General features: G+C 46.3%; 1 protein-coding gene across 3 annotated transcripts in view; it reads right to left on the reverse strand.

The window, feature by feature from the left end:
- Positions 1 to 812: 812 nt before the first annotated feature.
- Positions 813 to 25,313, reverse strand: part of LOC142772024 (uncharacterized) — a 30,755-nt gene continuing 6,254 nt past the window's right edge. For all 3 annotated transcript variants that reach the window (XM_075874099.1, XM_075874098.1, XM_075874097.1), the window contains one exon: positions 813 to 2,225. Coding sequence is in view for 2 of the 3 variants with exons in the window: in XM_075874098.1 (XP_075730213.1) it covers positions 2,074 to 2,225 (152 nt within the window). In the remaining variant the exon portion in view is untranslated. The remainder of the gene's footprint in view (positions 2,226 to 25,313) is intronic.

The raw sequence follows: 25,313 nt of genomic DNA on the forward strand, positions 1-25,313 counted from the left end.
CCAAGTCTATTAGGCCTCTTAGCCAATAGGAAGACAAATTAGCCTTTGTAAATGCATTCATATTATCAGCCTCTGCTCGCTTGCGCAGGGAACAGGAGGTGCTTCTGTGTTGGTGCAGGACGATGGAAAATGAATTCGGAATTGTAGAGTGTATTCGGGGGAAAGTAAAGCGTAGATAAAAAAAGGTATCGGGGTGCTTTTTGTTTTGTTTGTCTTTACTTCAACGCTGCATCACTAGGTCACATGAGAACTTTTTCTTGGGCATGGAAGCTGTTGCGTGCACCATTATAATTTTCAATTCGTACTTTACACGCAGCGAAAACATGAGGAGAAAAGGTGAGCTGGAAACATTTGCCACTCGCCTGGTGTGGAGCTCGCAAGCCAAATTTATTCTGTGCCCTCTTTGGTACCGGAGCAATTTGAAGCTCGAAGTTCACACGACTCAGACGCCTGAACACGTCATGCGCAGGCAAGGTTACATTGGCATGACATGCTCATGCCAGGTCATGCACTCAAGCAGTATTGCGTCGTTTCGACGTTCTCGGTACTGTAATACCTGTTTCTGTTGGATGGATCCCTCTATCCATGCACGTTTGGAGAGGCTGGCATGGATCATGCATCTTTACCACGCTACACAGCGTCGCACATCTGTAAGTGCTCTAAGGGACGATGCTCCAAAAACATGCCAAGTGTTGTAAATGCTTGCACCAGCACAATGCGAGAGCGACGAGAACGCCAACGCAAGCGAAATGAAGGCAGCTTAGCCTCGTATCGCGCCCGATACGAAGTTAAAAAAAAGAAAAAAACGTGCATAGGTTTTGTTCGCATGTTTTATTATTTTTTTTCAACCTTCATATTTGTATTCCGGCCACAGATAGCACAAATGACACCCGTCACCTCGAATTATTCTCGCAGTGTCACGTACTACTTTGACGTACGCAGGACCAATCTCTGTATGCGCCACCTCCAACATGCTAGGTGCGCGCCTTGAGATGAAGATCGAGTGGCGTTTAGCCTGACATTTCACCTTTTTCTGGGGAGTGTAGCCATACAATCTTGGCGAATCGGTTCGTGAGGGCCAAGTGCAAGCATTCGTCTTGCCTGCTCGAAGTTGTCAAACTGGGTGAAGGGCCCTTTAAGTTGGTCACAGACGTAGGAGAAATCGACCCTTTGCGGTTACACCAAGTTAATACGAAGAAAAAAGACCCTTCTGGCATGTTAGTGGTCCGACTATTGGCTCCTGTGTGGCTTTTCTCAGCCATGCCGAGAATAAAGAGACCCAGGAGCGTGCCAATTCGACAGCGGATTCTTCAATCACTATGCTGGGATAGCAAAGGAGAGGCCATATACTGCAATTCCTGCGAGGGAAAAAAGGCATGGCTATGCGAAAAACATTGGCGCCCTTACGCCAGCATAAACTAAAACATTCCTGTTTGCTTTCCTGTCGTAGACACAGATTCCACAAGTGTTTCTTTGAAAATATAAATTGTGAGAAATTTTATTGTGCCTATATTTACGATTTTGGGGCCTAAAAGAATGTCTTGCCCACCTATTTTTGGCGTCTAAAACCCGGTATTTTAATGCCTCTAAATTTGGCCTTTAGTGATGAGACAGCGCCATCTATTACAATGTTCGGGAGACACTGCTGGTTACGCCTGACGCAAGACTAAGTTAGACGAGGATCTTCCCCCCTGAAGCTCTTCTTTTTTCGTTCATTGCGGCGTTGATGTTAAACACAAGAACACGTGGGACTTTTTTTGTTGTTGTTGTCCTGACTGAGCACTTCTGCTCTGCGGCGTCATGATGCTTACCATAGCTGCGAAAAAAAAGCGATTATTTAAAGGTTGGCTTTATTTTCAACTTAGTTGCTTTATGGTATTTTCAGCTGCCATTCATCTTGAAGCCATGACGTTGCTCAATCAGCGCTGCGAGAAGCTGCGAAAATATGGCTTAGCTTAATCAAAATTAACAGCCGATTTCTTTTGTTCTGCAACCTAATACTCTTTCCCCAATGGGTATCTAAGCAAGTGCTTTCTGTTACGCGCTTATGTAGACCATTCATAAGCATTTTGTTCACAGAAGTGTATTGCGTAGTTCTTGTGAGCAGCTTGAGCTGTATATAACTCTCCCATGTGTGGCTATCCGAGCAAATTCTCTTCTGCACTCCAACCTTGGGCCGTCTCTGATAAAAGAGTTCCTCACTCGGAGGTCAACGAAAGTTGTACCTGAAAAGGAAGAAAATGGTGCATTTGTAATAGTCTCACAAGAATGATGGACGCTTTCTTTGTGAAGCGTATCCAACATAAATATTAGTTATGAGGTGAACATCACTCGATGAAGTTGCATAGCCGTCTACATTGAAGTGGCCTTAATAACTGGCTTTCCGGTCAACCTTTGATGATATAACGTCTAAGTGTTATGTTTTGATTTATGAGTCTTTTCTGTATGCTTTTTCAATAGCCTCCGTTCTCAGTATTTATTATTGGAAGCGTCCCGCAGTTTGGTCAGGTTACTCATTTCATCGAACTTATAATCATGCTTGTAGGGCTCGATGTCGGTAGTCGTAATCAGAGAAATCTGGCAACAGCTGGCTGACGAATGAGCCCTAATGTCATCCGCACTTGCACGTTTAATTTCTCAAACAACCCCTTGTCCATTGTTTTTCTCATTCCGGGCTGGGACAAGGAAAGGAGAAAGAAGAAGAGCACGAGCGAGAGGAGAGACGTGGAAACGCTCAATTGTCAGCAGAGCGCTTCCTAGCGCAGTTAAATAAACAAGTATTTTTTGCCTTAGACCTTAAAGACGGAGTTGAGTCTGATCGCAGTGTCTGGAACGCCATCGTCTTAGTATTTGGTGCCGAAGAACCGGGATTGAAAACCAGGACCCTACGGACGGCTGCCAGTCAACTGCAGTGGCATGGACCAACTGAAGTCGAAGCGGACATCGCGGCGAGCACAGAACACGAGGATTATAAACGAGGCAAGTGCTCTCCTCGCTAACGACTCTGCCTTCTATGACGAGCTCAACCCCATATATGAGAGGCCGAAGGCTAATAACGAAGAGCTTAAAAACTTGAACAACGAGATTGAGCAGCATATACCTGACGAGGAGATCGAAGTCGAGTATAACGCCGTCTTACAATACGAGGACAGTGCTACGCGAATTCTCGCAGAGATTCTCAGCAAGAAAGATCGCATGCTAAGGACATCGACCGGAACTCAAGAAACAGTTGCCCAGACAGTCGCAGCACCATCAGACGGAACTGTAGTCAAGTTGCCTAAACTGACAATAGCTCCTTTCTCTGGGGACCTATGCAAGTGGACCGAATTTTGGGAACAATTTGACTAAATTGTTCATAGTAACAATCGCATCACTGCCACCGAGAAGTTTCATTACCTGCGACTGTATTTGAAAGGAGACGCTGCATCAGTAATTGCGAGCCTTACCACGACAGAAAGTTGCTACAGTGACGCTATCAAAATGCTAAGGAAGCGATTTGGGGACAACCCGCGCCTGGAGCAAGAATATTTTGCCAAGCTACGGATGTTAAGCCCTGTCCGTTCATCGACTGACAACAAAGCGCTACGCAGCTTGTACGACCAAGTTCTCGTTAATATCCGAAGCTTAAAGAGACTTTGGGTGTGCACAAGTCGTCATTTTTGTCAATGCTCTGCGACATCCTACTGCGTGCTCTTCCACTGGATATAGTCGCGCAGTATCATCGATCGTGTGCCGCCCAGTTGGCATATGTCTCGAGAGCTGAAGCTACACCCGTGGGATGGACTGTGTGCTCAACTTCCTGTGTATCGAGCTGGAAATCCTGGAGAAGAGTGATGTTCAGGATGCCAGAGGACGAGGACATACAAAACGCCCCGTGGCCAGTCAGTCGACGTACTCTCGGCGTGGGAAACCGACGTCATCTGGGCTTCACAGCAACTCGGTACGAGAAAAAAAGGGCAACTGCGTATTCTCCTCGTCCAGTCATCACGGATCAGAAGCCTGCACAGCTGACTTGTCACTGACGCAGAAGAAGAAACTGCTTTCCAACGACAAAAGGTGTTTCCGCTGCAGCACTAAGGGACGTCAGGCAAGGGACAGCAAAAAGAAGATTTCCTGCTCCAGATGCCAAGCTCGACACGCTACAATCATGTGCGATCCCGATAGGTGTTCGCTGAAGTCAGACTATGCTAACAAGAACAACGAAAAGAACTACGACAGTCTGCGCATCATTTGGAAGAAGACCCGTCAAGGAAGGCTCTATCACTTGCGTTTTCCTTCAGACTTTTAGAGCATGGGCCATGAATGATGACACCTGCCGCTACATACAAGGCGTTTTTGACGGTGGCAGTCAGAGGACTCTCATAACTGAAGATCTGTCCTACCACCTTCAGCTGAAAAGCGTGGGAAAAACTCGCATAGCCTTCAATACTTCCGCAAGTGCGTCGGACCAAGAGGCTAAGAGGCGTCGCATCGTAGAGCTGCGACTGCGAAGCCAGTTTTCCGACGCAGAAATAGTCTAAACTGCAATAGATGTCCTACGCATCTGCCAGGACATCACAGAAACTGCAATAAACGTAGCCTTTGTCGCATCTTTCAAGAAGCTGGGAAATGATGTCGCCGATGAGCTCAAATATCTATCTAGCATCACTAAGAGTGGCATCGGCGTACTTATCGGGTCTGATCAGATGTGGAAAGTGTTGACCGGCGAAGTTTTACGGTGCGAAGGCAACGAATCATTGATCGCACTGAACTCCAAGCTTGGATGAACCTTCCAGGGAAGCACATCACACTTGGTGTCCCGACCAACTATTTCACAAATGATGGTGTGTGTGCTAAAAGCCCACGCTATCGGTTTCGACAAGATTCTGCACTCCTTTTGGGAACTTGAAAACATAGGAATTACGGGCACGATAAACAAGCGACCTGAAATGAGCAACATATGATGCATTTTGAGCAAACGATTAGCTTTATATACGGAAGATATGAAGTGGCCCTTCCTTGGAAGGATAATTTCGAGCTTGCAAGCAACAAGCAAGTCAGCGTTACTCAACTGGACAAGCTTGTCAACCATCTCAACTCCAGGAAAGGACTGCTCGAAACGTATGCCGTACCATAAGAGAGTACTTGAGGGCAGGACATGCCGAATTAGTTAGTGATGTACCTGCAGAGGTGACGAAGTTATATTAGATGCCGCCCAAAGAAGTCATGCGTTAAATAGCACTGACGACGAAAATGAGAGTGCTGTTTTACGCTTCGTGACATGCCAAAGGATGCAAGTCCCTTAATAACTGCCTTGACAAAGGTGACAACTTATACCAAGACCTCGTGCAAATTCTGCTAGGCTTCAGAACGCAGCCGGTGGCAGTTATCGCGGACGTAGAAAAGGCATTCCTTCAGATTGCGATTCGGGAGGACGACAAAGACGCTTTCCGCTTTCTCTGGCTTGCAGAAAGAGATTTATTCAAGGGCAAGCTGCGAGAGTGGAGGATGGTACGAGTGCCTTTTGGTGCTATATTTAGCCCATTTTTGCTCACAGCCACTGTTCTCTACCACGTGAAAAGAGCACCGACTGCTATGGCACCAACAGTGCAAACTCTTGCCGAGTCATTTTAGGTGGATGACTTAGTCACTGGTGCCGACACAGAAGTGGAAGCCGCTAAACTTTGCCGAGAAGCGTGCACAATAATGAAATTGGCTGGCATGACATTGCGGAAGTGGACAACAAATTCAGGCAATTTGATGCGAAGGCTTGAAAATCAAGTAGAATATACTAGTAATGAGATGGTCGTTCTTAACGAAACGTCTCTCAAGGTCCAAGGGTTTGATTTGGAATCCGGCAAATGATGAATTCAACTTCGGTTGGAAATCTACTCTGGTTTTTGACTGCACAGACGGACACAAAACAATTTGTCTTCCAGAGAGCATCAAGATTATTTGACCCGTTGGGATTTGTAGGACTATATACTATTGTCATACGAATATTGTTTCAAAAGCTGTGGATACGAGGGATTGGCTGGGATGAAGTACTACCTAATAACCTGCTAAAAGAATGGAATTATTGGGTCATCCAGCTGCCGAAACTGCAAGACATCGTCGTTCCTCGCTATCTGGGCGGCGGAGCAAGGCAGCTCAATGTGCTTCAAGTACATGTTTTCTGCGATGCCAGTCCAGCGTCATACGGAACAGCGATATACGTCATGTCAAGTCCTGAGGAGCCGAAACTGTTGATTACGAAGTCCCGTGTAGCACCCATTAAGGAGACAACGCTGCCGCGATTGGAGCTGCTGGCTGCGTTAATCGGCTCAATAATGTTGACATACGTGAAAAGCGCTTTGAGGAATGTTCAAGTTGACCACACGATGTGGGCTGATTTCGCCATTGTGTTGTCATGGACCAAAGTTGACGGTAAAAAGTAGAAACAGTTCGCAGCCAACAGAGTCAATGAAATTAGGTGCACTACAGATCCATCAAAGTGGAGATACTGTCCTGGAACGAACAACCCGGCTGACCTACTCACGCGTGGCACGACGCTTGAAAGACTGCTGTGCAGCTCAAAATGGTAGCATGGTCCCGAGAGGCTAACTAAACCGATGTCTGAATAACCCCTACAGTTCAGTGAACTAGACATAGCGGAAGCCGCCCAAGGTGAAGTTACAACAGTTCACGTCACACCAATGACACGCTTCTCAGTTCCGATAATCGTCATTCAACGATACAGCAGGCTTCACCACCAACTCAGAGTCACTGCGTGGGTTTTCAAATTTACTGACCGATGCATAAAAAGGACGGATCATGCAGGACATCTCGCGCCAGCAGAACTCCTGAACGCTAAACAGTACTGGATAAGATGTACACAAGAGCAACGCTTTCTTGAAGAACTCACTGCTTTGACCAACGGCCAACCAGTCGAGTCTACATATCGAATCGCTGAACTACGCCCTTACATAAACAAAGGCATAATTCTTCGGTTTGGAGGCCCCCTATACCTCATGCATTCCACGCAAGATATCAAGCACCCAATCATAATGCCGTCAAGCTACCACTTTTTGGCACTTTTGGCAAACAGAGCCGAACTTCAAGTCCTACATGGAGGAGTTAGATATACACTTACGCAGCTTCGGGAACGTTACTGTATTTGTCGAGCTCGCTGTTTGGTAAAAACAGTGCTGCGTGGCTGCAATATATGCAAGCGTTTCAGTGCGGGCCCAGGAAGTGCTGAGACTGCTCCGTTAACAAGTCATCGAGTGTCACCAACAAACCCGTTCGAAGTTTCAGGAGTCGACTTCACGGGCCCTCTGTATGCACGCACGGAGAAAGGGGACAAGAAGTGCTACGTTGCGCTTTTTACGTGCGCCGTATCTAGAGCCGTGCATCTCCAGCATGTCTCGGAAATCACATTTGAGGCTTCCCTGTTGTGCCTACGACAATTCGCAGCTCGGAGAGGATTGCCTAGGGTAATCCACTCTGACAACGCACGAAGTTTTCACAAGACATCGGCAGACATAAAGCGACTACAGCGAATGTTCTCTGAAGAGTACGTCACTGGTCACGTCAGCACCAACGGCATTTCATGGAAGTTTATTGCACCAAATACTCCTTGGGGAAAGGATGGTGGGAGCGCCTCGTACGATCAGTGAAGCTTCCGCTGCGAAAAATTGTAGGCAACGCTAGTCTGAGCTACGAAGAAATATCGACAGTGCTGGCGGAGGTCGAAGAAGTCATAAAGTCTAGGCCTCTGACTTTCATCGAAACAGATGCAGGAGAACCTTGCTTTTTGACACAAGCCGAAGTTCTCCTTCGTCGAAGGTTGACTTCCATACCATATGCGACCGCCGACGAAGTCCACAGTAACTCCAAGTGAGCAGACGCCATACGCAGAGACAACTACAGGAAGCTGCTGGTTGAAAGTTTTTGGAAGCGTTGGCAAAAAGAATACCTGTTACAATCACAATCTGCACATTTTGCCGACATGAAATCAACTACAGCATTGAAGCAAGTGGACATCGTTCTCGTGCATGCGGACAACACGCCACGCCAGCTATGGAAGCTTGCAAGGGTCACGGAAGTATACCGCAGTGCCGACGGTCTCATTCGTTCTCTCAAGATCAAGTTGCAAGGCGGTCACCTTGCGATCAGGCCGATACAAAAACTGTACCCACTTGAACTATGTGTTCAACTTTGCGCGGCCAGGAATGTTGATTATTTTTAACGTTCCAGGCTGGCACAAGGAAACGAGAAAGAAGAAGAGCGCGAGCGATATGAGAGACGCGGGGACGCTCAAGTGACAGCAGAGCGCTTCCGAGCGCAGCTAAATAAACAAGTATCTTTGCCTTATACCTTAAAAACGGAGTTGCGTCTGATCGCAGCGTCTGGAACGCCATCGTCTTAATACCCTGACACAAGATTTCAAAGGCGAGATAATGAGTGAGAGGACTTTATGCAGAGACATACACATGTACTCAAATATGAAGAGCAAATATAGCGTAGAGCATACTTAAAGTCAATTTTAATGCGCACGCCGTGTGACTGATCGAGATGCGCAGCACCTCGCGGGCGACGCCGTAGCAACGTGTTGTCGAAGTAAAGAAGCCTACTATATTAGGAGTCAGAGTTGGCTGGTTGCTGGCCGGACTTTGCAGCGAAATCGGCAATTTCTGCCTTCGTGCGTGTAACTTTGCGTGTGCCCGTTGTGCTCCCTTCCGATCTTTGGCCATCGTGGTCATGGTCATACGTTAGGCAGCGCTTCTGCAACTTAGTTGATACTGTGGCACTGCCTGCAAAATTAGTGGGGCTATGTCGGTCTTTTACTGCGTGGTTGACTTCAGGCCATCGCGGTCACAGTTCGGCCAAACTGTTCACAGCTTTTCTGCAAAGAATTTTCTGAAGTCTTTCACACCAGAAAAGTAGACTATGAGCATGGCAAAGGCGCATACATATATTTTTCGTCCCGTCATAATATTGTTTTTTGAAATGGAAGTGAATATGATATGTTGCGTGAAGGCACGTTGCTTGGCACTTAGTGAAGGAACTGGGTCTTGTACTCTTTTTCTGTGTACTTTATTGCAATAAGGCAGTCGTAGCACTCTCATTGCTCTCTAGCCCTTCCCCGCTTTTTTGTCGCTCTTCCACTAAGTCACTATAGTTTTGGCGGAAAATACAGGTAGATCTTTTAATAGGCCACTGTGAGCCTGACAAAAATTCTGAATTTGGCTTATGAAACAACTATTCCGACATTGCTACCTGGCTGCCTTGCAGGGTAAAGCACTGGGCCAAAGTGCTATTGGTTGTTGACGTGTAATCCGTAAGCTGACGTGTTGACAAGCTAGTCTAACGTGATAGCTTTTGAAAGCTCGTGTCGCAGAAATTTCGTTGTCAGCGTCAGCACCATTAGTTGAGAAAGAAAAGTTGTCCGGGAGTGAAAAATCAAAAAAGAAGTAAAATTTTAGGTCCCATGCAGGATAAGATGCGGGTTGTTCGCGTGGCAAGCAGGTTTTCTTCCACAAAGCCACGATGTTACTTAGCAGCTACATCGGGAAAAAACACTACAAAATGTCATGTAATGATAGGACTCTCTTTAACGCATTTTGCTAGACAGGTGTCACGGTGAAAGCGAGCCCATTCGGCGATTTGTAGGCGTGTTTGGGAGGCTATCAATCTACGTCAAAAAAGGCCAGGATAGCGCAGCCATCGCCTCTAAAAACACACAGAAACTTTCAAACAGCTCTAAAAAAAGACAACTATGTCCATCTAGCGGGAAACCTATCATGCTTTTCCAGAGGTGTTGATCGAGTGAACAGCAAACGCTAGATAATGTGCTGCCATCTATGAGGCATTGCGAAACCCTTTATGGCCTATAAGATGGCGAGCGCACAGTTTGTATCTTGGAGGCTATGCGATTCTTGCTTTTGGTCAAAAGCCTCTATGTATCTTTCGCGAGCGCGCGTGTTTGTGGGGGGGGGGGGGGTGTCTGTGTACTATCTGTGAGACATTGTGAAAAACGTGTCCCGACTACTGCGGAGCGCCGTTGTAACGGAGGGAAGGGGTCACACTGCGCAGTCACTGCATTACTATAGATACGGCGCGCGCGTGTTTGTGTGCGTGTGTGAGTCTGTGTTTGTATGTGTGTGTATGTGCGAGTGTGTACGTGTGTCTAACTAAACATATTATTAAGTATGCACTTAGCGGTTGAAGGGCGCATTTGGGGCCGAATTTTGCTATCGCGTTCAACTCTTAAAGACGAAGCTTAAAGGAACCCACAACTGGACAGAACATGGAATTAGATATCCGTGGAAAAAAAAAGAGCGCTAATTATGGTGACATGTGCGAGCCTACGTTTCGCGGTCAGAGTAGCACTTATATTTTTAAGCCGCGTTCAAAATGAACTAAAACCAAAATGTCGCGCCCCCAGCGCAAGAGATATGAACCACAAATATAAAGTCCTAGTAAATATGCTGTGATCATTTGAAGCGTGCCAGAATAAGGTCTTAAATTTTAAATATGTACCTTATTGCTCATTTCTGTTTGTTTTTATGTGGGTTGAAAGGTAAAAGAAGCAGAGCATGAAACGTGTCGCTGCTTTCGTGGCCTCTACAGGGAAACAGGAGAAGTTGCGCATACGCCTGCCACTCGGTTTTTAAAACACCTCCGTGAGGCGTGGACAGTATTGGCCTGGCCACTGAGGCAAACATTCTATTGGGAAGAGGTGCCCATGAGGATATAAGCTGACACAGGATCGAAAATGTCACACAACAGCTTTCAAAGTAAAAAGAAGAAAACGCTGCCACTTCAACACGTTTAGAAAAACGTTGTTGGAAGGGGAAATACATGAGACGACTGAGGAGGGCTAATACGAAGTAGGTGAGCTGATGAGGACTGAAAAAATTACCCACTGTGAAGAACCACCCTCTGACAGAGAGCATAGCGAACAGCTTTTAAAACACCTCCGTGAGGCGCGGACACTATTGGCCCGGCCACTGAGGCAAACGTTCTATTGGAAAGAGGTGCCAATGAGGATATAAGCTGACACAGGATTGAGAGTGTCACACAACGTACAGCGACTGCCAGATGAATCAATCAGCGGTGGCATCAAATGAGAGCGAACAAATCAGGGGAAGAAGTTCTCCCGAAGACGCAGCCAGACCTCATTACACAATACAGCAATAAGAATCAGACTAGTAACTAGTCCTATGGACACCAGCGAATTATCTTGTCCCCGTTCTTCCACTATATAGATTGTGAATCACGTGTGGCTCCTACCTCTACCATGTCCCATGGAATGTGGGTTTGTACCGCACGAGATTCGCATAAACGGTCAGAACAAACTTTAAAAATCTGAGTTTCATAGACTGAAGGAAGTCATATTGCAGGAAATGTGGTACTAGCGTCGCCACCACTGTCAATGAAGAGATGAAAGTGACTTCTTTTCGCATGTGGCTGCATTCTTTGTAATGTGTAGCATGCTTTAAACCACGAGAAAATATCCACGTGAAATCTTTCCGAACAGTCTATTAGGGAAAGTAATATGTGGGCCGTTTGTAGTGAGTGACCAGCTTTAAACCATGCAGGTATGATAGTCACATGTTCAACCTTCCGACGGCAATGTACGGTTGCAGCGCGTACTATCATGGTGACATTACATGATGAATGGTGAGGCATGTATACAGGCCGCGTATCTTTGTTAAGCATCACTTTTACTGCATAGCGTAGCATAGAAAGATATTTCGAGTGTTATTGCAAGCAGATATATGGCTGTATGTTAAGAGTTCCTGCTTGCCTTTCAATCAGCTCGGCTTCGATCATCGCTCGGAGGCACGTTTTTTTTTTTAACTTTCATAAAGACATATTTCTTGATTTTTTAAGTACGCATGCCGACACCGATGGCAACACCAACGCCGATACCGACGCCGATGCAGGAATTTCTGCGAAACAAGCCTCTTAGCCCTATCACGTTAGAAGAAGGGTGGGTAAGAGGTATAAACAGTTAAAGAATGTAGTTTTCCTAAGGCACTATTGCTATAGTCTTGAAACACCGAGGAGTGACCGAAATTTGGTGATTAAAACAAAGCGAAGCTATTTTCTGCTACACCAAGTAAAGGTAATGTCCACGCAGCTGAAATGGGTCGCGTTGTACAATGAATCCGTATCGTGATCCTGTAATGCAGATTCGGTACCGCACTCGTTACAAGAGCTTGTCAATGAAGAAAACTCCCAGGTTACACGAAACTACTGACTCAAGTCATCCGCGTTGAGTGGGCGGCGCCACTCGTTCTGGTTGTCAAGGAATTGAGACAGCTTCATCGGCTTGTGCGGCACATTTAGAATGACAGTAGGCACAAGAACACATCAAGCAATATTTGTTGCTAAAGGTAAAGCAAATATCTGCGAAACTCAATGAAGGGAACTTGCTCAGTACAACAGAATGTTAAAACCAACCAAGCCTCTGTCAAGATTCTGAATACAAGTCATATTCCGGAAAATCATGAACCATGTAATGCAACTGCTTGATTCATTCGATTCGCGAGTTTAGGCGCAGTCAAAAGATGCTTGACCATTTCTAAGTTGTTTCCTTGGGAAGTGAACTTGATGTGATGTCAGCCAACAACATGAGTCGGATTTTTCGAATAACAAGAGGTCAGATCCAAGTTCCGAACTTTAACCTCTATCGAGTGAAACCTCTTGTTATCCTTGTTTTACCCCCTGTTGCTATCTATCTATCTATCTATCTATCTATCTATCTATCTATCTATCTATCTATCTACCTATCTATCTATCTATCTATCTATCTATTTATCTATCTATCTATCTCTCTATCTGTCTGTCTGTCTGTCTGTCTGTCTGTCTGTCTGTCTGTCTGTCTGTCTGTCTGTCTGTCTGTCTGTCTGTCTGTCTGTCTGTCTGTCTGTCTGCTTACATCAGCGTACGGTGGCGTTCGTCTCCATAACTAGCTTTATGGCAAAATTGAGACAGGAAACCATGAGTGCATGGTCATTAACAATAGCAGGTGAACAGGACATGAACTCCTCGTGTTTTACAAAATTGAATTATCTTGTCCCCGTTCTTCCACTATACAGATTGTGAATCACGTGTGGCTCCTACCTCTACCATGTCCCATGGAATGTGGGTTTGTACCGTACGAGATTCGCATAAACGGTCAGAACATACTTTAGAAATCTGAGTTTCATAGACTGAAGAAAGTCATAATGCAGGAAATGTGGTACTAGCGTCGCCACCACTGTCAATGAGCCCAAACGTGAATGTGCGCATAGAATAATGTCTGGTTTGGGAGAGAATCAAAAATAGGTGTTCCACGTGAAGGTCCTATTTCACTCAAAGGCACACCGCTGCGTAGAACTGTTCTTAAAATAATTGTTCAGGCTTCATTGCACAGCTGAACATCTAGGAGTTTACTACACCCGGTCTTCATAAACATATGTGCCTATAAAATTGTTGCCAATGTTTTTCATCCTTCTTTCTTTTGTTTTTTTTTCGTCTGTACAAATAATTGCAATAAACTCTTTTGTCCGCAACCTTTTTTTTTTTGGTTGCACTATAGTCCGCGACAAGCTAAGACAACGCCTCATAGTGAAAGATGCGTGCGGCATCGCACACTTTTCGATGGGGATGAGAGGTTCCTCGTAGAATGAACGTTCCTAGTTCCCCGCTAGAAGCGCTCGCAGCCGATACTACTACTTCCGCTCGATTCGGAAGTGACGCTATCACAAAGATATAACCATGTTGACTACGAGACGGAAATAGCCATTGCTTTATTCTCAGAGGCGGCAAGGTTTAAAGATGCCAACGCAGCGAGTGCTTGACGCCGACACTCTTTGGGCAGCGGAGTACGAGAGAACAGGAGAGGGCCGGGAACCGGCTTTTCGGCTAAAGTCGCAGGCATCTTTCCAGAGAAGGCGTTGGCTAAGAGTGAAAAGTAAAGTGTACCACTGTCCATTTGTATTATGTGCGTCCAACTGCAACTACTCATTACTATGACGTAAGAGTCACGATGAATCAATGACAAATTCACCATGGCGCCATTCGCGTCGAGAGGCGATGTGCCGCTACACCGAGACCGTCAGGCGACCATTCAGTTTTCTGTTGTGCTATTAAAGACGTTAGTCTTTCTTAGGGACCTTCGACGCAAAACTTTTGGTCTGTCTGTCTGTCTGTCAGTTCATATGTCTGTTTGTTCACCCTTAAAGCGAACCGGGTACTCTAAACAGCAGCAGCCGATACCTCAAATGGCCGACCCCATCCGCAGCGCCCACTAATATTGTTCAAGCTTCAGCGTTCATACTCGTGCGATTGTCAATTGAAAGGCAATTATGAAAAGACGCATGTGCGTCTTTTACGAGAAAACGCATGCAGCAGTAATTCTAAAGACCGTAACGTTTATCACGCTGCGCTGACCATGCAATGCTTGCACGAAAAGGCGAGTGTCTCCAACGCTTTGCTAAGACGACATGGTGGTGGCACCTACCTGTCGCCTTGCGTTCTACACTTTATCTCATCTGAGACGGACGCGCATGCCCGTCTCATGACCACGCGTTTCGTTTTCCAAAAAAGCTGCGAGATGGCACTCACATCTTCACGTGTGACGTGACTTGATGCACTCGTTCGCCTAAACTGCACGCTCGAGGCACTTTAACGTAGCGCCTCCAGAATACCATTCACCAATTTTCTTGCGAAGGACATCAAATGAATAATTTGTTCACTCTCTGCACACGCAAGATCTTTTGACGACATTTCCAAATTAACATGTAGATACGGGGCCAATTTTTTTTCGTCAAGAAGAAGCTCTTTCATTCACTCGCCCTCAACACAATCGTCATCAGTTATCAGTAAATGCTGGCGTTTATGATTTTGCAGCGTCTCAAAATGCAACCGAAGTGGCAGAGCTTCACCGCGTTCCTTCGGTTTGGCATTTACAGCGTGAAGAAGCAACACGGCGTCTATTCTCTGCGTTGATAGGATGATCACTCTCGACGATTGTCGTCGTGGTCATTCGTTTGCAGTAAGGTGAAGAAGAAGTGTGAATGTGCGTGCGTTTTGTTCCATGGAATGTGCGCGTTGCGTTTTACCAGCTGCAAAAGGTGTGTCATCAGCGTTGTCGCATGTGTGTTTGTGAGTGAGTTACTTGGCTGTCGCACTGCGACAATCTTAGTGATCGTTTGCGATATGCGCTGTATTGTGCACCAATATGAGGGTTGTAAGTGCGGGCGAGGTGTGCGCAACCAAGAGGACCTGCCAGCGTCATACAATACGAGAGTAAAAAAACACCAGGTGGGGAGAATATGCATTGGTGTATGCATTAAAAAGCGAATTGTCGTGATCGTGTGTGTGAGAGCTGGTGTGTGTGTGTGTGTGTGTGTGTGTGTGTGTGTGTGTGTGTGTGTGTGTGTGTGTGTGTGTGTGTGTGTGTGTGTGTGTGTGTGTGTGTGTGTGTGTGTGTGTGTGTGTGTGTGTGTGTGTGTGTGTGTGTGTGTGTGTGTGTAACTATGTTGACGCATGCCAAATGACACAGCTGCGTCATTTGCCAGATTTAAGTGACTGTTGCGTGGGCGTTTGTCTCACGCTCGAAGTACGAATGCCTTGCATGAAAAACAACATGCGAGGTTTTTTAAAACGGGAAATGATGCGAGCTATGTAATATCGCTGCATAAATCTTTATGAAAGCAGCGATTACAATTGATCACCAGGAGTTGAATCGATCCTGATCGTCACTGAATCGACGCTGCTAAAACTATGGTAGAGCGAAAAAAAGAGAAGCATTTTGTTTTTCAGACATTGTGTCATCCTTAACGATACAATATTACGAATTGTTATTTTTTGTATATTTTTTTTTATTTTGCCTGTTTTGCGTGCATGTATTACGCATAGCTCCATTGTGCTAGGCCCTACCGCGGTGGTCTAGTGGCTAAGGTACTCGGCTGCTGCCTAGCAGGTCGCGGGTTCGGATCCTGGCTGCGGCGGCTGCATTTCCAATGGAGGCGGAAATGTTGTAGGCTCGTGTGCTCAGATTTGGGTGCACGTTAAAGAACCCCAGGTGGTCGAAATTTCCGGAGCCCTCCACTCCGGCGTCTCTCATAATCATATGGTGGTTTTGGGACGTTAAACCCCACATATCAATCAATCATGCATTGTGCTAGCCGACCAGATGGGTTCTTGAAGTTGGCCAGCCAGCAAAGGGAGTTGTGGTCACTCACTACATGGAAGGGACGGCCGTAGAGTTGTGGGCAAAACTTTATAAACTGCCCATACTACAGCAAGACATTTCTTTTTCGTTGTGGAATAATGCGACTCGGCACGGGAAATCGTTCTACTTGGATATGCAATCACTCGCTCGGTTGATTCTTGCCACTGGACGAGTACAGCGCCTAAACCTATGTTGCTGGCATCGGTGTGGATCATAGTAGGAGCGTCCTCGTCAAAGTGAGCAAACATAGGTGGTGTCTGCAGGCACTGTCGTAGATCGTCAAATGCTGCTTGTTCCTCTTCGCTCCATAAAAATGGAACATCGTCTCTTGTTATGCGTGTTAAGGACAATGCTCTGTATGAGAAATTGGTGATAAATCTGCGGTAGTAGGCGCAAAGGCCAAGAAAACGTCTCACGGCCTTCTTGTTTGTTGGCACCGGAAATTTTCGGACGGCATCGATCTTGTCGGGGACCGGACGAACACCATCATGGCTCACAACATGTCCTAAGAATAGGAGTTCCTTGGTACCGAAATGACATTTCTCAGGTTTCAGCGTTAAGTCAGCGGACCGTATTGCTCGAAATACTAATAACAGCCGTCTTAGATGCTCCTGGAAGTTACTGAGAAAACAATGACGTCATAAAAGTATACCAGACACGTCTGCCACTTAAGGCCTGATAGGACGATATCTAACAGTCTCTGAATTGTTGCTGGGGCTGAGCACAATGCGAAGGGCAAGACTTTAAACTCTGAAAGCCCGTGAGGCGTAACAAAAGCAGTCTTTGCTTTGTCTCGCTCATCGACCTCAATTTGCCAATATCCGCTTTTCTGGTCCATCGCAAGAAGAAGCGTGCATGTTTCAGCCTGTCAAGCGAATCATCAATATACGCGGCAATGGGTATACGTCTTTTTTTGTCACGCGGTTCAGCTTGCGGTAGTCCACACAGAAGCGTAAGCTGCCGTCTTTCTTCTTAACTAGAACTACCGGTGTGCCCAATGGCTTTTTGACGGCTGAATGATGTCATCATCGAGCATTTTCTGGACTTGTTCTTGGATTGCTTCGCGTTCTTTTGGTGCCCCGCAGTATGGGGTTTGTCGAATTGGTCTTGCCGTCTCTTCCGTTATAATTCGGTGCTTTGTCAGTGGCGTTATTTAACCTCGCGGTTGATGAAAAACAATCTTCGAACTGGCCGAGAACATCTAGAAGACTCTGAGGAATAAGAAGTGAGTGGAAGAAGCCCGTAGCTTCATTTCGCTCTCTTAATTCAGTTATAATATTGAGTTCAGGATCTTTTTACAGTGTGTGCGGTGGGTGGACTGTCTCCAGAGTGGCAGCTAAACATCGGTGAGTCGGAGTTTCACTACGCATCGCGATCAGAATTGCCCCTTAGCGGGCCCGTGCCTCATACCTGGCAAAGCCCGGGTATGGGGGACAACAAGATGCCGCTAGCACCAAGCCGAACACCACTTATCCATCCCGCTCGACTTCAAGTTGCTGCAGGCTCAGCAACAATATCGACGTCTCATACAGAGAACAGCGAGGCCTCGCAGTGCAAGAAGAGGCGTACAGAGGAGGAAGAAGAGGTTGACAACGATGACGCTACATCGACGTATTCCCTTAATGACATGACACAGATGGATACAGAAGCACCCAAGGAAGACGAGGGAGCTTACACGGTGGTCACCCATCACAAGGACCGAGCTACGGGGATACCGGTGGTGTTCAGACCAATCGCTGCCGAGGACTCCTTCTGGAAGGTGAATTTTAATCGCATAGCATCTGAGATAATCTCTGCTATTAATGAGAAAGTGACATCATCAAGAATCAACAGAGACGGAAGTTTTTGTGTTAGAGTACGGTCTTTGTACTTGGCAAACAAGTTGCTGCTGATCAAGAGTCTGGCTGGATTGCCTGTACATGTGATGATACCTTAGTCTTACATGAAGACCTTAGCAAAGATAAGAGATGTTCCACTTTAATACAATGAGTATGACCTACTGGAATATCTTAAAGATGCTGGAGTAATCTCAGTCACACGACAAAAGAGATGGGTAAGAAATGAAGATGGAAGTGCCACAATGCAGCCCATACGTAATGTAATACTCCAGTTTAGACATGACATGCCATTGCCAAAAAGAGTTGCTCTCGGCTTTACGGTTCAAACTGTCGAGGAATACATTGAGCCGGCGGTAAGGTGTTACAACTGCCAGAGATATAGGCATAAGGCTAAGACTTGCAGGGGAACCAAGAGATGCAAGGTATGTGCGGGTGCACATGATTACAAAGAATGCACCTCGAAGCGTCAACCTAAGTGTGCCAACTGTGCTGGAACACATCTGGCGTCGTTCTCAGGCTGCTCTCGAAACCATTTGGCATCAGCGGCACAAAGAGAGAGAATTGTAAAAGGGTACCATAAGATACAAAGAGGTCCAGCACCTAATGCGGATATAATCTAAGATGTTCCTGCGCCACAAAGAAATGCAAAACAGTGGCGCCACGACTCTTACTCGGAAGTATTGAAGCGCTCAGCACCAAAACATCGCGTTGGCAAAGAAGTCCGGGCCCAGGAACATGCTGAAGTGGAACTTTCTGCCAGGCCAGACACAGCCAAGGAGCCACTGACTACCAAAGGGAAGGGTCACAGCAGCTTCCTGAGGAAAAATTCTTCAAGAAATGCGATCTCGGCAGAGACAACCGGAAACGATCAAGTCATTTTGCCAATAATCTTTGCGGCTCTCAAGGCGATTTACGATCCCTGCCACAAGCAGGTTCTTTACCAGAAGTGAAATTGCTGCTAGATGTTGAGCATCTTCTCTTGTCGTAATCATGGCTACCGGACTATCTAACTGGTACAAAAGAAGTGCAATATTCCAGTGGAACTGCAACGGTTTGCAGAGAAAAAGTGGAGATTTTCAGAAATTCGTCGCTCAGCACGGGTTTCCGATTTTGTGTATTTCCGAAACAAGAGTATCCACTAACTTTCGCTTGTCCAATTATGTGGTGTACCAAGCAGAACGTCCTGCTGCAAAAAGCAGAGTGATGTTGTGTGTGAGACGCGATATTCCGTCGACACTTGTGGCTACATCAAAAACAGATGCGCCGGAATTTGTTAGATGCAAGGTGAAGTTTGGTAACGTTACTGTAACTGTAGTTAGTGTTTACGTGCACCTTCAAGCAAACGTTTCATACGCAGAGTTGGCTGCAGTGTGTAGATCTGACCATGGTCCCATAATTATATGTGGTGATTTTAACGCGCACCATGAATTGTGGGGTAGTGGGCATTGTAGTGTAAGGGGATCTGCTATAGTAAAAATATGCGAAGATTATGGTTACATTATACTAAATGATGAATCTCCGACGTTTCTACGGGGGCATAACTACTGCAGCGCACTAGACATTACTGTGTGCTCTTCTGAATTAGCGGCTGGAGCAGACTGGACTGCAGACGCTGACACAAGAGGCAGTGACCACTTGCCAGTATTCATATATCACCCAAAGTTGAAGAAAACGAAAAATAACCGCACAACAAGAATTACAAATTGGGCGATCTTTCGAGAACTACAGAGACAAAATCTTGAACCTTGTTCTGACACAGAAACTTATGCATCGAAGATAAAAAATTTTCTAACGAAAGCAACTCGTGCAGTACCCGTTCCAGATGGGTATTCGGGTGTTGACGCTGAGTATGAGAGGCTTCGGACAATACGACGTCGATCTGAAAGAAGATATCGCAGGTCGGGTAATTTAGAAGATTTCAAGGTGGCACAGAAAGTACATTGTGCAATGCGTAACCAACTGCAGAAGCTTTCAACCAAAAGGTGGCAAGATTTATGTGCCTCACTTTCTCCATTTACCTCGGCGCCTCAACTGTGGAACATGGTACGCGCCCTCCGACAGCCAGTAGTCCACTCGAGACCACTACAGGCTCTAGCGCTGTCTCGAGGAGTTAGCGAACGTGTTATTGCCGAAGAATTTTGCGATCTTATACTGAGAAATGGAGAGACCGCCCAAACTAGCGAATATAAATCCTCAGCAGAATCTGCTTCGGCGGTTGTAACAAAGTTCTCTGCGATCAGTTCATCAGATCTGGATGACAGCTTCACACCAGAGGAGCTTCAATATGTGCTGTCTTCAGTAAAACGAACAAGTGCACCAGGAACAGATGGAGTTACGTACGCTGCTCTTGCTAATTTGTGCAAAAAAGGAAAATTACACCTGTTGGACATCTATAATAAAAGTTGGCAAGAAGAAAAAGTTCCGGAAAGTTGGAAGATATCAAAAGTAGTACCGTTGCTAAAGCCAGGAAAGAGCCCTATGTAGTTGGACTCGTTTAGGCCGGTTAGCTTGACAAGTTGTTTTTCAAAAGTGATGAAAAAAATGATCAATGAACGAATTTTATGGTGGCAAGACATAAAAAAACTACTACCAGAAAGCATAGCCGGAGAAGAGGTAGATGCAGAATGGACTGCATTCTGGATTTGGTCACAGATGTGGAAAACCAACGAACGCAAGGAAACATCACTGTCGCTGTATTCCTTGATGTCCACCGAGCATACGACACAGTGAGTCACGTTCACGTTCTGGAAGGCCTGGCGTTACAGGGATTCGAGGGCAAGATACTGCGTTGGATCGCTGACTTCCTGAAGCACCAGAAAATTTTTGTAGTTACGCAGGAGGGCCCAACGTCAGAACATGTCGTCAACCAAGGAGTGCCACAGGGAAGCGTGCTAAGCCCTACTCTCTTTATTGCAGTCATGGCACAGCTCCCGTATAATCTTCCACCTAACATCAGATGTTCAGTATATGCTGATGATATAAGTATATGGACGTCTGGTCCATCGTTTTTGGATGTGCAACAAACTCTACAAGAAGGATTGGATTATGTAGACCATTTTCTAAAAAAAAGAGGTATGACACTGAGTCTGGCTAAAACAGCCATACTTCCGTTTACATTAAAAAGACCTGGAAATTTCCAGATTATTCTGCAAAATCAGCCTATTCAAATGGTTAAAACTCATAAATGCTTGGGAGTAATTTTAGACCGGAGACTAACATGGTCGCCTGATGTACAGTCCCTGGAACAAAAAGTGAATCAGGCCATTCGAATCTTCCGGCATCTCTGCGGGGCCAAATGGGGTGGTACTACAGAGTCATTATTAGCCCTACATTTTGCCTGGATACGCCCCATCGTAACTTACTCACTGCCTCTGCTGCACGGACTCCCAGCCTCCACCGAAAGGAGACTTCACTTGTTATTGGCAAGGAGCTTGAGGGTATGTCTGGGTTTACCACGGTCAACTTCCAGTGCTTTAGTGTATGCGGAGGCTCGAGAGCCACCTTTGGCAGTACTCGGAACTAAAGAAACATCTCGAAATTTATTTAGAATTTTCACGCAACATGAAAGTCATTTTTTAACTGGCGCACTAACGCAAAGGACGGCAACGAGACTACAGGATACTATATCATCATTTCAAGCAGTAGTACCAAAATTTAAACAATGGAAACCTTCAAAACCACCTTGGACGTTGCCACTTCTCAACTTTATCCGTGAAATAGACGGCATAGGGAAGAAAGCAGACATGGCACCTCTAGTAGCGGCACAGTTAGTACTTCACCAGCTTCATGTAATGCATATTGAAAAAACGAAGATATATACAGACGGATCATGCACAGAAGAAGCGTCAGCCTGTGCGGTCTTTATACCCGAAATTCAGAAAAAGAAGATGTACAAATTATCGCACAAATCTTCATCGACGACAGCAGAATTGGTGGCTATCTTTGAAGCAGTTAAGCTTATCTGCGAGAATCCCGAGCCACGAAAATGGGTGATATGCACTGATAGCAAACCTGCTCTTCAGCTAATCAGAAATTTGAGATCACCTTACAAAAATGGTGAAATAGCACAATGTATCGCAAAAACTGTGGAATATGCCTCATCGCAGGGTCACAACATCGTATTCCAATGGATACCCAGCCACATTGGAATAAAGGGAAATGAAGATGCTGATAGTCTCGCAAAGAAAGCATTGAAGGAAGGACGGGATTGCACAATCCCTATGTCTGGGGCGGATATTCAACATTTTATATCGCAAGGAGCTAACCATTGTTCGATGGAGAAGTGGTTTGAGAACCCTAAATCAAAGGAAACGATACTTTATGAAGTCGATTCACACAGAAAATTTTCCATAGCGACAGACCTCCCACGACACCTAGAGACATTGATCCACCGACTTCTATTGGAAGTAGCATACACAAACAGCTTCCTGCACAAGGTACAACGATCAAACTCACCGGAATGCCGTTGTGGTCATGCAGAAGAAAATGTTCGCCATATTCTTTTGGAGTGCGTTAAATACGCGAATGAAAGAAAAAAATAAAGAACAAATTAGCAAGTTTGGACAGACGGCCCCTCACAATAAAGAAACTACTTGGACCATGGCCTGAGATGCATCTCCAGAAAAAGGCAATAACCTTCCTGACAGACTTTTTAGTGGAGACCGGACTGGACAAGCGCCTATGACTGACAGCCAGAGATAGGTATTATGTAAAATGTGGTCATGTATATACTGACACTAGAGTAGTAAGGTGTGCGTGTAAGTAGTTTATGACTGTGTGAACTGCGTGAAGAAAAATGTGTATAGGCATGTTATTTGAACAGGTTTCAGTGTGCTATTATGTGTTTTTTTCGTTTTTTTTTCTTTTCCATATTGGTAATTTTTGGGTACCGTTCTGTATTATTATTTTATTTTTCGCTGCAGAACTTCGTGAAATGGAGTAGCTGAGGCAATAGGCACCTCAACCTCTCCACAGCAAAACAGTTAAAACAGAACAGAACAGAACTCTGCCTCTGCGCTGGCGATAAATCTCTGCTCACGTCGACAGGTAGTGGTGTTGAAGCTGCCAGCGTCTCTGCCGGTTGCACTGCAAAGCACTCACGGAATTCTACAATTTTTTCGAAGTATGCAACTGTGGTACCCTCTGTAATGTGTCAACGCTCGTTGCCGAAGTTCGTCAACACCACCTCTGCTTGCTCAGACTGATGTGACTTCTGGCAATAGCAATTCCTTGAGAGAGTAAGAGTGTCGATATTCGTTCCGCAACGCCTTCACCAGTGAGGTGCGTGTTACACGTGAAAGAGACGAGGTGGCATGAAAACGGTGGCATGGTCACGTTGTCAATAACGCGCATGGGCTTGTGCTGCAGCGATGTGCTATGGTCTGTTAAGAAGGTCTGTACACCGTCCGGTATATTTATGATGGCACTTAACTCCCGCAAAAATTCATACCCAAAATGGCATGTTTACAACACTCAGAAAGAATAACGAAGGTTGCGACGAATGATGAATCCCCGATCTTGATTCGTGCAGTGCACTTTCCGGTAGGCCTCAGCAGCTGGCCTCCGGCTCCTCTAATTTGCGGCCCCGTCCATTCCATTTTCACCTTCTTGAGTTTGTCCGCCAGATTCGCACTCATTACTGAAAAGTACACACCAGTGTTGACCAGTGCTGTCCCGTCGTAACCGTCAATTGAAAGTGTAATATCGGTGGGCACAACCTCGTCTTTCGTCGATTCTTTCGAATTTGCGGTGCTTCGTGCGGTGATAATGGGCGATTTTCAACTCTTCGGCGATTCGCAACCTTCCCCCCTAGGGGTCACTGCTTTTAGTTTTCCCGGCGTGGACTGGGAGATCTTCCTTGCGTCATGTCCGTGGTGCTACCTCTATTAGATTTGGGAAAGTAACCAGGAGAGGGCGAGCGTGACCGGAACCAAGGAGAAACGTCCCGCGGGATCGTCGTGCTTGTATCAACGTTGCGCCTTCCATCTAAATAGCACCGAGGCGTAGTTGACGGAAATCCTTGGTACCTGGGGATGGGATGAGGACAATACGGCACGATTCGGCCTGCTTCCCCACAAAAGAAGCACAAGGGCCTGTAGTCAGGGGTACGCGAGATGTCGGTTTTGCGAAGTGGAGGTCGCATCGGCATCGACGTTTCCCTGTAGTACCAAGGCACTGTCGGCGGCTGTTGCTGATGGTACTGCTGAGGTGGTGGCACGTTAGATGGCTGTCGACGGAGAATATCTGCATATGTTGGCCTAACTATTTCAGTGTTCGGCTCGGGAAGTGAAAGCGCTCTCCTTATCTTTTGGCGAACAGTTTCTGTGACCGACGCAATCGCGCAGTCATTGGGTGTGGCGGCGAGCTTCTTCATCTCTTTTTGCACAATTTCGCGTATCAGCTCACGAAAAGAACGCTCGTCAGGTGTCACAGTGGTCACGGCGGTTGCGCTGATTTGTCCGTTGTTGTTCTGGCGGTCGTACTGGTGACGGCGTAGCTTTAGTGCACGTTCAATGGCGGTAGCATCTTTTCAAAGTTCGTCGACGATTGAAGACAAGTTCCGCACGAGACCAACAGAGAGCTGCTCTTTAACACCGCGCATGAGGTGGCTGATCTTTCTGCTCTCGGACATATAGGGATCGGCTCGATAAAAGAGCCGAGCCATGTCCTCAACAAACACAGCAACCGATTCGTTTGGCTTTGGAATACTTGATTTCAGGAGTCGTTGTGCATGCTACTGCCTTTCAGTGTTTGCGAAGGTGTTCAGGAACTTCCGCCGGGACTCGTCCCACGTTAACCACACGAAACTTATGAACCATGTGCGAGCCCCGTCCTGAAGAGGGAAATACACGCACCCCAACTTCTGTGCAGCGTTCCACCCGTTAACGTTGGCTGTGCGCTTGAACTCCTCAAGCCAGCCATATGCGTCCTCATATGTGTTGCCGTGGAAGTCCACAGGAATTTTAGGGGTGAAAACAGTCCCCTGTGTCGTGCTTGCGCTGGTAATGGCGGGGCGACTGCTTCCGGGCGCGGTCATGTTTTCCGCCCAAGAACCGAACTCTGGGCTCAGGCCTAACAAGCGGCGGCTGGTGCGGTGAACGGGTGTTTCGACGAGTGGAATTCTTTGTGGACTAGATCCCGAGCTGTTGAAAGTGTCCTGGACATGTACCCAGCACCTCCACCAGTGTCACGACGCAGACACAGCAGAAGTTTGATATAGAAGAGCTCACTTTAATTAAATGAAAGGCGTTCGTAAAGAGGACCGGGCAAGAACTTCATCTTTC

The sequence above is a fragment of the Rhipicephalus microplus genome, chromosome 9 (genome assembly GCF_043290135.1).
Source record: "Rhipicephalus microplus isolate Deutch F79 chromosome 9, USDA_Rmic, whole genome shotgun sequence".
NCBI classification, from domain to species: domain Eukaryota; kingdom Metazoa; phylum Arthropoda; class Arachnida; order Ixodida; family Ixodidae; genus Rhipicephalus; species Rhipicephalus microplus.